The sequence below is a fragment of the Pseudopodoces humilis genome, chromosome 1 (genome assembly GCF_049639895.1).
Source record: "Pseudopodoces humilis isolate 2021_Gansu_Grassland_sample_001 chromosome 1, ASM4963989v1, whole genome shotgun sequence".
NCBI classification, from domain to species: domain Eukaryota; kingdom Metazoa; phylum Chordata; class Aves; order Passeriformes; family Paridae; genus Pseudopodoces; species Pseudopodoces humilis.
In genome coordinates, this window is record NC_142200.1 from 137,344,529 (window position 1) to 137,358,884 (window position 14,356).

Genomic DNA, 14,356 nt, shown 5'->3' on the forward strand with positions numbered 1-14,356 from the left:
GCAGGAAACTCAGTGAACCATTTTCCTACTTTTTTAAGCACAAATGCAGTTTTTTATTTCATTTTTATGGACTAAAGCTAAAAGATGCTTTCCTCAGAAAGCTGAATGACCACATTTCACATCTGGCAGCAGCTGGTCTCAGCAGCCAGCGTGTGGCTCACCTAACTACCAGCCTGTAACTGAGACACCAAAAGAAGACATTGGCAAAAGAATCTATGCCATTTGGAAAAGCTCACACCTAAGGAAGCCGAGGGTGCTCCAGACTGAGGTACCTCACGTGGAAGCAGAATCTGGAATGATGTAACAAAGGGGTGGAAGGAGAAGTTTAAGGCTCCATGACACCAAAGGCCAGTCATACTGAAGCTTGAACTTATATTCAAAACATTGTTCCAACCTCCATCATCACTACTTCCCTCACACATTTTTTTCCCTTTCCTCCATTGAAATCTGCTCTAAGGCCCCTAGACAGTGCTTGAGTATCTTCATGGCTTGGACCACATTCTAGACTGGCACACAAATATTTAGCAGAAAAATTCAAGCCAAAGAGAAGGCATGAGCATCTTTAAATTCTTATTTCCCTTGGCCAATCTAAGTAACTCTAGATAAGAACAAACTTTGTACCCAGCAGTAGATCTGTTATCTATAAACACCACCTACAGCAGCATAAGTGTGCAGAGCAAGCCTCATATGGAACACTTCGCTCATGTATCTCTTTCCAATAGAATTTGCTTCTTCCTGAATTCATCAGTTATTCTAGATTAAAATGAGAGGCTTCTGCAAAGTAACTTCAGAATGATGTTTCTGGTTTGTCAGCAGCAGAAATCACAATTTATCCCATCATTTCTAATGCTTACACAGAAAAGTCAATAAAGTTTAAAAAAAAAAAATAAAAGGGAGAAAGTTTCCTTTGTACTCGACAGCACCAGCAGTATCATATTTTACACCACCTCTGGTACTACTATGTCAAAAAAACTGCCTAACAAAGCACAAGCAAAGAAGCATGTTATTGTCATTTTTCAGGATTTCTTGAAGCTTTGTCAATAAGGTATTAGAAATTCATCCAAGTCTGAAAACCAAGTTATTTTTACACTCAAATTTCTAGTTTCTATTTGGGAGCTACAGAACAGTCAGCCTCATGAAGTCATACACTGAACCCCAAACCTTGCATGTTTCCCCACACTGTGCATACATACATACATACATATATATATATATATATATCTGTAATGACACCAAGACTGTTTTCTGTTTTGAGTCCATGGAACCTGTCCACTTGTCAAGAAAAAAGGATACACATTTTTTACTGAAACTTGCTTGCAGACTCAGGTCCTCTTCAGTATTCCTCACCAAGAAAAATTATGGCAATTTAATAAAAAAGTGGAGAAAATCCTGCAATGTGACAGATCAGCTATAAAAGTGCACAGTGAAATGAGGACAACGTTTAAGCCAGAATTTTCTGTGTCATACTCAGCATGCAGAGATTTTCATTTTTCAGAGCTCTATGGAATTTGACAAGTAAACCTACTATAGTTAATAGCATTTTAATCTTTATGCATAACAATCACAAACCTACATTGAACAGGTTTGATAATAGTAACTGACAGCTGAATTTGAAGTATATACTTCGTTCCAAAATAGATGCACGTGTAGGTGGATGTGTTGTAGAAATACAATGTACTACACAGCTGAGCCTAGCTAAGCTGGTGATCCTCAAACATCAGCATCATCTGTACAAAGGGCAGAATCTGCTCCCTTAAATACCTGTTCATCCTTCTTATGACACTTTCTTTAAAGAGTTCAGTGAATAGTAGATAAAATAAGTATCTAATGAGGTATGACAGAAACTCTGATTGAGCTAAAAAGCAGCAAGCCGAATTCTAATAAATATATGAAGCACAACATTTAGTGCCAGCAACCATGTCAAGTTAGACATAGGAAACTGTAGCTCTGCAGCTGGAGCAGGGCAATACTCTGCAAGCCAGAAAAGTGATGGAACTCCTCCAGCTTTGATTATTTATGGTGTGATGATGAAGGAACAATTTTCCATGTGAGGAACAGCTTTAAAGTTGAACAGTGAAGCTGAAAGAGAGACTTAATGAAGTATCAGAGGGGAACAAAACTACAGCTACAAAAACAATAACATTCGGTTTAACAATTTAAAAACAGAATTTGTGTGCAAAACCAGATGTTAACTTGTCCAGCTTCAAGGTAAACAGCAAACTGTATTTATAACAACCCTTCTGCTGGACAGCAAACAAGCACTACTAAATGTTGCAGTATATAAGGCTCACTTCGGACCTCCAAATCTTATCAAAATGAACACAAATGCCAAACAAACACATTTTAAACCAAGGACACATCTGTATTTAATGCAAAGCTATTTTCAAAAAATCCCAACCTTTCATAATCTACCATTAATTGTAATAGCCTGAAACATAAGAACGCTTTCAGGCTCAGAAAAAAAAAAAAGGCTTCTAATTTTAAACATTTATGAGTACACTGAGAAGTGGCTTAGAACTATGCTTTAAAACTTGTTTTCAGGCTTTAAACTGCTGAAAGCTGAGACCCCTTTACCCATTTAGCCTGGAGAAAGGGAGAGAAGTACAAAAATATGATGAAAAGACTGCACATGAAAATTTCTGTTACAGAAAATGCAACTGACTCCCTCATTCCAGCCCCTACCCCCCCCATCCCCACTGCACCTCCCCCTTCAGGGAAAGTGCTCCTCTTGCCTGATGACCACCCCCAAACAACTCATCTACATCACTGACTTTGAGGCACCACACTGAGGTTTTTAACAAATACCTTTTGAAAATAATTTTAAAGGGCCACTCTGCCATTGCTGGTGCTGTTCCTGAACAGGAGGGACTCTGTCTCAGCTCTGAATTTATGTCAGCTCATTTTAAACTATACCTTGGGATGGGTGATTTAATATTCATTCTAAAAAATATCATGATCAAACCTTTTAAATGTTTTTTCCCAACTCGTAAAATGCATGCTTTATGCTGGGAATGAACTTCCCTTTGACACAGAGTAACTATGGGAAGGAGGGATTGTTCTCACATTTCTGTTTCATGGAAAACACCCTGCTGGTTGATTTTTAAAGTTAAAGGATTAAGTTGCAGGGGTAAAAAATGCTGCTAAATGCAACACACTCTACTAAGTTAAATACAGCCTCGGTTTGATATGAAACACTGACTTAAAAAATAGCAATTCCTGTCCAAATACGCAAGTGAAAATAAATAATGAATATATTGTAGGTATTAAAAGATGAACGTGTCAAGAATAAGAACAAGTACTACTTTTAAGGTAATTCAGCATAAAATAAACCCAATATTTGAAAGCAAAGAAACAGCCACAAATCTGAACTCATAGCAACAGATAGTAGCAAGGAAGTTTTGAAAATCCATGGGAATTCTTCAACCTTACCAGGCACCTGTACAGTTCTATTGGCATTTTCTTTTTGTCTTTTGTTACTCTTGATTCCCACCTTACAGTTCATCTTCAGGGCAAAGCAAAACAAGAAATTGCATTCAAAACTCTTAGGTCATCAAAATTGTGTTTACTGTTTAAAAATAAAAGACATACACAAAATATTGCAACAGCTTGAGGAATCCCACTCAGAAAGCTCAACATTTTTACATCTCTTCTCATGTTTTCACCACCATAATTTTTGAAGAACAGTTAGAGACAACACAGACCATTTTAGGAATGACTCTTTTATCACTGCAATCCCTCAATTACAGCTGACCACAAAAAGGAATAAATACAGTAGTACTGCAGGGACAGTTCTGGTATATTTTTCAGCTTGCCCTCTGACGTGCTCTGACTTCTGCTGGAGAGTGATGTGGTGATTTCTTAGACTTGCCTGCATTATTGTTCCTAAAATAATTCAGAGGAAAATAAGGCTTTAAGCAGTTTAATCACCAATTTCAAATTGGATTAAATGTTTCAATGACCTTTTCATCAAAACCAAGCTCTAGAACTCCACGCCCTTACAGCCTGACAGGACCTGCCCCCTTGAAAATCTACTGGGCTCCATCTTAATGGGTGGCAACTCATCTTCAACCCAAAAAGCTACAGGCAAATAAATACATGTAGATTTTTTACTTCTAAAATAAAAAGATCTTTGTTGTTAACAGGACAGAACTGAACACCTGCAAGCAATGAACATGTTTAAAGACAGTGAAATCAAGAAAACAAATATTAAAAGTTCTTAAATTATAGACTAAAAAGCTCCCAAGTGCTGGCTGCATGTATGCACATTTAAATGATCGAGAAAACTGCATGGAAATATGCATTTACCACAAAATCTGGAAGCTTAGTTGGGACCTGACTTCTAGTCAGGTGTGTGATTTAATTTAAGACTGAGATTACTTCATAGAAATTGAATTATTTCTGTGTGTACAGTATAATTTAACTCAAAAATACATTTCATTGAGGTTAACCATTAGTATTGACTATTTGCTGTTATGAAGTTCCTTAAGCATGAATTTTAAGTACAAGGATTGATAATCAGCTTCCATGTACCCACCTGCAATAGTATGGAACAAACACATTTCTAATCACCAAAATAAAGGTTAGTATGACTTTAAAAAAAATCCCCAACAAACCCAACTAACAAATTTGAAGCAATACATCTGTTGAGTTAGTTTAGCAAGACAGTGAAAAAAGAGTTTGGTAAGGTAGTTAATATTTTTCATTGCACTGTAGAGTTGAGCTTCAATATTCACCATTATCAGAAAGTTCAATAATTCTTTGTTTTGATACGAAAGTAAAAACTGTCCATAAAGTGGAAGGGTCTTCACAATTATGATGGCTCTGCCAATGATTAAAAAGATCCTCTTTTCTTCCAAATAACTGTTCGCATAAAATGCAGTTATAGCCTGCTTTAGACCAAAATTCTATTTTTTTCCTTGGTGTACCAAACCCCACATTTTTCATCTCCTTGGAGGCTTCACTATTTTCTGACTGAGTCAGTTCACTTTTAGGTAGAATATTGACATTATTGTGATGGTGCAAGGGTATCTGTCTATTTGGTTTTGGAACAGTATACAGCTCCTCCTGATGGGCACTGCACTTTGCTAAACGTCTTCTCTCATCGTGCTGTTTCCACACGTGGGTTGTATGTTTGACCAGTCCTCCCTTTGTTCCTCTGCTTCCTTGCAAAACCCCTTCCTTCACTCTTCCCTGAATCTCTTCTCCATGACAGCACAATAAGTGAAACTTCATTTCACCGAAAGACTCTGCAATAAACTGGCATCGACCACATTTGACCTGTAATTTCACTCCTCCCGGGTTATGGAATAGGTCCTCAAAATTGCAGTTATTTCCCCTGTTAAAAAAGGAAATACAAACTATTTAAGTATTAGGCAGGCAAAGAAGATGGATGGAGATCTCTGTCCTCACAAACTTCAAAAACAGATGACAGTCATGAAACACTTTTAATTAAAAACAAACATTGTTTCTAATTCATTTGGAAGAGGGGAAAAAAAATGAAACAAGTAATAGTAAGGCTGATTAAGAAAAAACTGAAACCAAATGACACTTCTGAGTTTAAGAATTGCCTCCAAATTAACCTTTGCAGAAATAAGCTTTTAACACCACCAGCCTTTAATAGAAGGCTGATAACTTTTGTTAAAGTTCCTGATTCAGTGAGGTCAATCCAAATACTTTTAGTGCTGTGCTAGAAAAGTGAAAATTACTACCTGTAATATACAAGTAAGAGAAACCTACTTGTTTACAGTGAGTGATCTAGGTCAATTTGAGGCAAAACCATCTCCCTTTCCAACACGGAAATGATGAAATTTCAGTTTCTTGTTTTGTTTTTTTCCTACAAGTCAGGTAACATGGTTTAGAAAAGTTTAAATACCTAATGGGAAATTGGACAGCCCCTGTCCCTGATTTAGGACAGTTCTGCAATGTAAAGGATACACAGGCAGTCCATGGGTAAGACAATTGAAACAAGAGCCCCTCTGACATCTTCTCATAACATCTACTAGAAGGACCTCATAACACTGTGTATTTATGCATATTGGACAGATTACCCAACAAAAGAGATAAACTGAATGATTCACTGTATGACATCTACTAAGACTGACAGGAAAGTACTGGTGTTTCTTAGTCTCAAGACCGTAAAAGTTTCTAACTGGAGCTATGAAAAGTGAAAGGAGTAAAATGGGACAGCAGTGTTGCAGTGAGGAGTTACATTGAAGCCCCGAGTGTTCTTCAGTGAAAATAAATGCGCAGTGGAACAAAGAAAAAAGGCAACGTTTATACTGTATCAAGAGATTTCACCTCAGAATCATAATACAGACATAAAAGTATGCATGTTAACTTTTCTACTTGGCTGAGTGATCACAAAAGCAGCAGTAAACTCAGGACAGATTAGCTCACAGCATTCCCTAAAAGGAAGTGGGATAATGATATTTAACAGGGAAAACAAACTACAAGCTAACACTGAAATATGAATTGTTTTTCGCTTACTGCAATTGCAATTCCCTTATCTTCTAGGGAAAATCTCAAAGTGGGTAGGACAGAAGACAGAGCACTAACCACGAGAAACCAGCTGACCCAAATATGGCATTATATCAGGTGTTACTACAATATATGCAAACTTACTTTGGATATTGAATTGTCAATAATGATTTGTACTCAATAAATCAGCTAAAATATACTGGTTGGTCTAATGGATTGACTAGATTCAAATGGAACGCTCAAACAACTAGGAATCTCACTTGGAGGAAGAAAGCGACAATTTTCATAATAATGAGTTTTATAAACTTCCACTGACAACTTTAAATCCAGTTTTCATTAGCATTTAATTAGTGAAAACTCACCTCTCTGTAGCTTCTTCTGCCTCTTTTATATTCCTGTCTCTATTCTTTAAAGTATCTTGCACCTGTTGCTCACTAGTGGAGGGCTCTGTGCTGATAACAACCCTGTGGACTTCTCTGAGGTGGCCAAAGTACACTTTTGCATGGCCAAAAACTTTAGCACAGAATTCACAGCACACCAGCTTTTTGGGTTTGCCTTCATTGTGATGAAGCTTCATATGGGTGCTCAGTCTCCCAGAATAGATATATGCCTTCCTGCAGATCCTGCAGCTGTAGGGCCGCTTGCGTGTGTGAGTGTTCATGTGGTCCTGGAGATGGTGCTTGAACTGGAACGTATGGTTACAAACATGACATCTGTGCAGAGGCTTAGGGACAGCTGAACGTATATTTCTACTTAGATCACTTGATTTAGCTGATGTAGCATCACTGTGCCTGGAACTTAAACATTTATTGGCCAGTGAACCATTTAAAAACAAGTCTTGCTCATGAGACGGCATCTCTACGATGGCTGCAGGAGCCAGCGGTGCGAACGCCTGCACAACCACCACTGGTTTTGGTCTGATACTGCGGTATTTTTTCACTGCTTCTGCTTTATTGTCTTCAGGTGTCTGAATATCAATCTTTGCCCTTTCTCTTTCTTCTCTAAACTTATTAATGATGCATTTCCTTTGTTTGGCCTGAAAAGCCAATAAATCTTCTGGGGCTCTTTTTTTCCTGCCTCTTCTTTTAGAGGTTGCACTGTTCAATTTTTTAAGGCTGTCAACATCATCCACTTTGCTGGATGGAGAGGAGGTATTTTCCTGAATGGTTTGTTTGGTGACTTGTGTAAATGATACACCTAATTGATTATCAAAGGCTTTGGCTTTCATCAAAGATGGTATCTTTTCACATTCAGATTTTAGTGAATGACCAGGTATGCCCGTAACTTTAGTATTCTGCTTAGATCTACAGAACACTGAATTTTTCATTCTCGAGTAAGGCAAAATAGGAAGTTTTCCTTTTGGTGCTGAAGAAGTCATCTGAATTGTACTGCCAAAAACTGCTGGTGACAAGACAGCAAAAGGATCTGCAGAATTTGTGGGTTTTTCCTTTAGTTTATCAGATTTCAGGAGTGGCTCTCTTGTGGTTTCTGATGCTGTCTTCACAGAGTGTAGACTTAGTTTCATGGGATTAGTTGTACTTGCTGGCTTGGATAGAGAGTCTTCAACTACAGTTGGTCTGGAAACATTATTGCTTTCAATTTCAGTTTTCTTCATTAAAAGAGATCTAGACTCCACATGATTGTTTTTATTTACTAATGTGGCAACTCCAATTTCAGCTGAGTCACAGTCTGTTATCACCCCTTGCTCAGCTGAATCTGAGCTAGACTGAGCTTCAGGACAGTCTTCAGGCAGAGCAGTCATGAGGGAAGTCTGTGACGAGATCAGCGTTTTGGTAGGAATCTTGTTACATGCATTCCACACAAAACCAGAGATTTGTGCTGGTTTTTTGTCACTCAGCAATTTATTTCTTACAGATTGGTACCTGGGGATGGGCAGCTTTAGGTTTTCAGAGGGGGCCACAGTCGACTGCTGAACTTGCTGTGTTAGAGCAGGTGCAACACACGGCACAGCCAACAGGGAAAATGTGCCCTTGTGAGCAGCCACCTGCATGACAGCATAGTTCTGAGCTGGCACCACCAGGGGCTTAGAACCTGAAGCTGAAATTGGTGTCACTGGCTCAGGCAAAGATGACTGATGGCAAGAAACAACTCCAGATGTTAAAATTTTTGGTACCATTTTTGGAGCAATGGTCCTAAACTGACTTTTCTTCTGAAAACTTTGTATTAGATCCGTAGAGGATTTCTGTTTGTCTGTAAGAATAATGTAGCAAAGATGTAATAAGATACATAACATAGTATTTTTTTAAAATTACTCTCTCAAAAATAAAACTGCTTACAAAGGATACTATTGCACACAAGCTTATTAAAATATTTAGGCATTTAAATATCACCAAATTAAATCTGGAACTGCAAAAGTTTCATAGGCAAAAGCACTGTCTGAAGTAACACCTTTGAACACAGATTTGCAAAAAAATCTCCTCTTAATCAAATCTTAATTGGATGTTTAATTCTGGGTTAGAAACTACATGACATTTCAGAAAAAATACACCCATAAGCTGCTTCAGCCCTGGAAAAGCTGCAAGAGCATGCTGGGAATATTCTACTGGAAAAATAGGGACAGGATTTAAGTTGCATGACAGAGCACCAGCTCTGATCATGTATCTCAAACAGAATCATGCCATCTTGCAGACATTCTCCACTATTTAGAATTTGTGGGTTTTATCAGATACAGACCAAAGTCTGCCTGATGAAGTCTTAGAAAAATTACTGCTAGAAAACATGCAAATAATGTATAATAAAATCAGAAGTGCACTTGAAAAAATACGTGAATATGAACTACCATTAAATACCCAATCACAAAAATTACTCATGTGCCACTACCACAAAACAGAACTACAGTAGTAATTTAAACATTTTCTTGAAAGATGTAATTTATCAAGGTTATACAACAATTTCTTCCTATTTCTATTTGTTTTCATAAAAGTAGCAAATGTTTCTAGTAAAGAAGAATGTGATGATAATTAAAATAAACAAAAGGAAAACTATAAAATTCATACAATACAATATGCATTAGGCAGCAAAGATACCTGCTGACCTTTTAGACTCCACAGAAAAGGAGTTGATACATAGTTAATTGTACCACTACCATTTCATCTATCAGTCTCATTACCCACTCCCAAATTCAATTACTGATGCTTCTAGCTCTCAAAACCTGGAATAGGTTTCCTGGAAAAATGGAAATTGTAACCATTGAAAACGCAGCTACAAAGATCCCAGGCAGAAAGGCAATTTGGACACAAACAAAAATCATTTGAGAGAGGAATCACCTTTGAAAAGAACACATTAAAGTAAATGCTGCAAACTTGAAATATTGTAGTAAGATAATTCCATTGGAAAGTTTCCATACCTTGCCATTTTAAACAATTTCATTGCAAATGCATTTATAGGTGATTCTGGACTTAAAAAGGTAACTGTGAATTAGTACCAACACAAACTCCAAGTAAATTTATCTTAATTCTGGATGTTCTTCTCAGTCATGACACACTTTGCAACAAGTCCTGCAAGCTACAGACCTATCATGTTTCACAACCAGAAATCCCGGACAGATATATATGCGTATCCATGGCATGCACATGTGCAGTAAAGCCACTGCTTTCAGGATATGCTGGATTCACTGAGCAATCACATATAAACTGTACAGTTCATATTTAGTGTATCTGATGCTTTTCACAACTTTTGATCAGCAGATCCATAGAGCAATAACTATACAGGGCATAAGGCTTTGATCCTTTTATTGCCATCTATTGCATCAAACCCCCAGTCCATTATGCACTTTCTTTATACTCCAGTTAAGTGAAACTACTGGGCACCACCATATAACTTTCTTTCTGCTCAATGTCTGTTGAGATGTTCTGGATTCCTAGACATTCTGTGCAGACTGGGTTACTGTCCATCTGGAAGTGCTACACAAATACTGAGATCCTTGCACACAGGGATAAGTCCAGGTTTGTGTAACTTAGAAAAATCAGAAACGTGATATGTTTAAAATTTTTTCCCTTCTGCACCTTTTTGTCTCAATTTTTAATTTTTTTCTTAAAAATCTAGTCACTAAATACATAGAAATCTTTAAATTTTCAGCTGCTAAGATTTGTTAGTCAGATGATGATTTGTATCGTACAAGGTATCTTCCTGTTGCTTTTGAGTAAATAAGTTTTAATCACTAACCAAACTAGCCCTGAACTTCAATGGTAGTTACAGGTCAAACCATATAGCTTAAATACAGCAGATAACAGAATAAGGGTACTTTCCTTTAAGGGGGCAGAATCAACTCTTATTTCTCCAGATTATGCTTGTCCTACACTGACAGTAAAGACTTTCTCCAAATCATCAGCTTGCCACAGTATTTAAAATGAAGCTGTTTCCATTCTCTCACTTCTCTTGTTCCTCTCCCTTTTTATTTCAAAACTTCATTCATTGACTTGCATAAAACTTTTAGGAAAGCCAGCATTTCAGCAGACTGCTACCTGTGCTACTCCAAGTTATAAGGCACCCACTCTTCAACCAATGGTAACAGGAAAAGGTGGAAGTTTTGCTGTGGACATGCCACTTCTACAAATGGCAGCCATAAAAACAAGGTTGAATTGAAGTTAGGATTAAATATTTGTAGAAGTTATGTATGGCATTAGCTTTAAAAAGAACCATAGGTTTCTCAAATACATTGACTTGCCTAATGCAAAATTAAGCAGTCAAACCACTTTTCTATAAAGAAAGTATCTCCACATACTTTCTCAGCATTCCACAGGAGAGTATTGCTCTAAAAGAGAAGACCTTCATCAATATCAAACACAAGATGCCATTTGAAACAAGGTCTGTTTAGATCAATACCCTTCTTCCACAGGTAATACAGTACTAAGAATTGATATAACTGTTTGAGAAGGGATTTTTATACAAACACTTTTTCCAACTAGCCATTACGTTTTCCAGGTGAGCTATGTTTGGTACCAACCTTCAATGTAACTTTTTTTTTTCCTTTTTCAGAAGTTTACATTAGACATTTTTGCGCACAAATATTCATTGCAGTGTTTCTCGTAAGCCAAGGAATACTCGACTCTGCATTTCCCTCCCTTCCAATACAGGTACTGTAGTTAAGCTGCTTAGCCAGTGACTGTAGAGAAGGGGTAGATGCAAATTAGCTACCTAATGATGTTTCAGGCTCCATTACCATTTTTCCTGTAGACTAGAAAAACTAATTGGAAGAACTGGTGGAAGACTACTTAGCATCTTGAATCAGGAGAAAGCAGCCAGTCAATTCACAGGAGGTTCTACTGATCCCACTCAGAGCATGCAAGTATCATCAATGACCAAAATTCAGTTTTTCATTTATAGTTAGGTGGAAAATTTCAATAACTTCCTTTGCACCCAGACAGAGCTATAATAATTCAAGTCTTCACCACACTGAAGGACTTGGATATGCTCTGGCTATCTGGCTTGTGCAAAGGCAGCTTGGAAACCTCATATTCATCTCCCAGGTGCATTCCATGTCTTCCAAATTATTTCTGTCTCTGATTCAAAGGACTCATTTTGACTTGTCATCTGTGACCTGAGGAAAAGTTTTTGTGCCTATGCAATCCCATGAAGTCTTTCACCTAAGAAGCGGAAGTTTCAGTTAAGGGAGGCTCTGCAAGGGCATTTGTGGCATCCATGGAGGATGGCCCTTTGTTTTAGACAACATTCTTTCTACAAGTCTGCAGATCCTTCACTGGAAGGCAACGATTTTTATACTTTCTTTAAAATTCTCATCAATAACTAAGGAAATAAATGAAAATATTAGATTTAATATCTTAAAGATGTGAAGCTCATTTTTAACTTTTCTGTCCTCAGTCTTTCAGATGAGTGTAGAGGTGGGGCAACAGGTAGACAAATAATTACACACAAGAGTAAACCAAATGCAGTTCAACCTATTTACTTTAAAAGTCTCTGTTAAAAAGATTAATGGTTACCATGCTAGGACATGCAAGTATCAAATCCCTCAGATACTTGCAGGATGTCATAAGCTTTCATCCCTTCTAAATAACCTTAAAATTGCATAGAAGTGGACAGTGACACACCAACACAAAAATCAATAATGCATTAAATTCTCTGATTGAGTCATGCTGGGAAGAGTCCTCTGGAGGAAACTTTGGAGGAGTTTCCATGGGTTGCTGCTTCTTCATGGTTCCCCTGCCTTCCCAAGTCATCCAAGTCTGGTCTACTCCAGCCTAATCTGCCTTATTTTTGTACTTCCTTTAGTTTGTTCCCTATGTAAAACACACATTGCTGAACTGAGATGCTGTAGAAAGTATCAGGAGACATTTAATTTTCAGTACTATCTGGTCTATTTTGAAAATAACCACTAAATTGCCACCACAGAAACCACTGAGTAATAGTGCTCATTTTTACAATAATCTTGTAGGTCCACCTCAGTTGTGCACATAAGTATTTCATTTGTGTATGAACTTACATACGAGAGAACACACCAGAAAAAAGAATCATCTTGTTTTGAGGGAAAAGACAGAACACAGATGAAGATTAATGAATATTCAATGCCTATTAACACTGCTGAATCTTTTGCTAACTTTGAAAGGAAGAGTATCTATTCTGTGGGAAAGAAAAAAAATGTACAACGGTCTAACACACAAAATTAGATCTCTTTCTGCCAATGACAGTTAATAATTCATTTTGCCAAATCTCCATACACACTAAATACCTGTGGATACTGTCTTTGCAGCACAAGTTTCTTGCTTTTGCTGACCCAGCATACTTTGTTGGACACAATGTTTCTCTGCAGGATTAGCATGCAAAAAAACACCACCTGCAAAAGTGCTTCAGTTATAAATAGATTCCAGGACAAAAAAAAAATAAAACAACCAAACCCCCCAAACCAACAAAACCCAGAAAAAGACAATATAAAACATTAACTTCCAGTTAATGCATTAAGAAAACTACTGCTTTTTGCTCTTTGCCATTTTTCTTTCCTCAAAATACACTTTAAAATCTAATATATTACATGCCAAATGCAAGGTGATAGCTTAATAATTGAGTAAAGCTGGTTAATGTGGCAAACAGATGGGATGGTTTAGCTTCAGTGTCATGGCAGACAGTCAACAGCAGCAAAACAAAATGCTTCAAAAAATGAAGATTCAGTAGCATTATTGAGTAGTTTTAACACAGGGACTAAATTCTATACTCATTTACATTTTCCATAATTTGGTGTAAATAAACTGCAGATATTATAGAAAACAGAATTTTGACTTCTTTATTAAAAACCAATTTTGTTACACACCTATACAAGCTAAGATTCATAATAAAGCCTACAAATCATGAGTGCCCAGCTCTATATGTTACAGCAATTAATCTGCAGTTGTTTCTACCTTTGCTAATAATAACTACATGGGCGGAATGTTCTGCTCTGGGTATTTGCATCAGATAATTTTCTAAAATTAATTTCAACAGAAAATACCAGCCATCTTCAGTATGTCTGCATTAAAAAACAAACAAAAAGACCACCCAAACAAGCAACAACAACAAAACAAAACACCCCACAAGTCAATTTAGTGACACATCTGTTCATCAGGTGGAGAACTTCATATGTGACACAGCAAAGTCTCTTTAATCTGTGAAAAGCTGCCCAAATTAGGCAAAGCTATAGACTCTGGGCATGTGCTCAGTAGATTCTTCAAGCAGCTAACTTTTCCAATGATTACATTCTACTGAATGTGCTCCTGCTTCAGGCTGGGCCGGATTTTCCCTGAACTATGGCTTTAGGTCCAAGTACCCCAAGCTGGAACAAGGAAATGGGCTCTCCTTATCTCTGAGCTGCAGAGCTGGCAGTGTGGAAGAGAAACAGGAGAATACACAGGGCAAGCAGAAAAAGGACAAG

The 14,356-nt window shown here is 37.3% G+C and overlaps 1 protein-coding gene across 9 annotated transcripts in view; it reads right to left on the minus strand.

Moving 5' to 3' along the window:
• Positions 1 to 3,601: 3,601 nt before the first annotated feature.
• ZNF438 (zinc finger protein 438) overlaps positions 3,602 to 14,356 on the minus strand; it is a 51,911-nt gene continuing 41,156 nt past the window's right edge. For 7 of the 9 annotated variants that reach the window (XM_088064566.1, XM_014248805.2, XM_088064550.1 and 4 more), the window contains 4 exons: positions 13,184 to 13,288; positions 6,840 to 8,688; positions 4,734 to 5,335; positions 3,602 to 3,882 (listed from right to left, as the gene is read on the minus strand). In XM_088064566.1, the coding sequence (XP_087920692.1) occupies positions 3,737 to 3,882; positions 4,734 to 5,335; positions 6,840 to 8,688; positions 13,184 to 13,288 (2,702 nt within the window). In that variant the 3' untranslated portion in view covers positions 3,602 to 3,736. Of the gene's footprint in view, positions 5,336 to 6,839; positions 8,689 to 13,183; positions 13,289 to 14,356 lie in introns of all 9 variants that reach the window. The other 2 variants (XM_088064587.1, XM_088064583.1) reach the window with 2 other exon arrangements.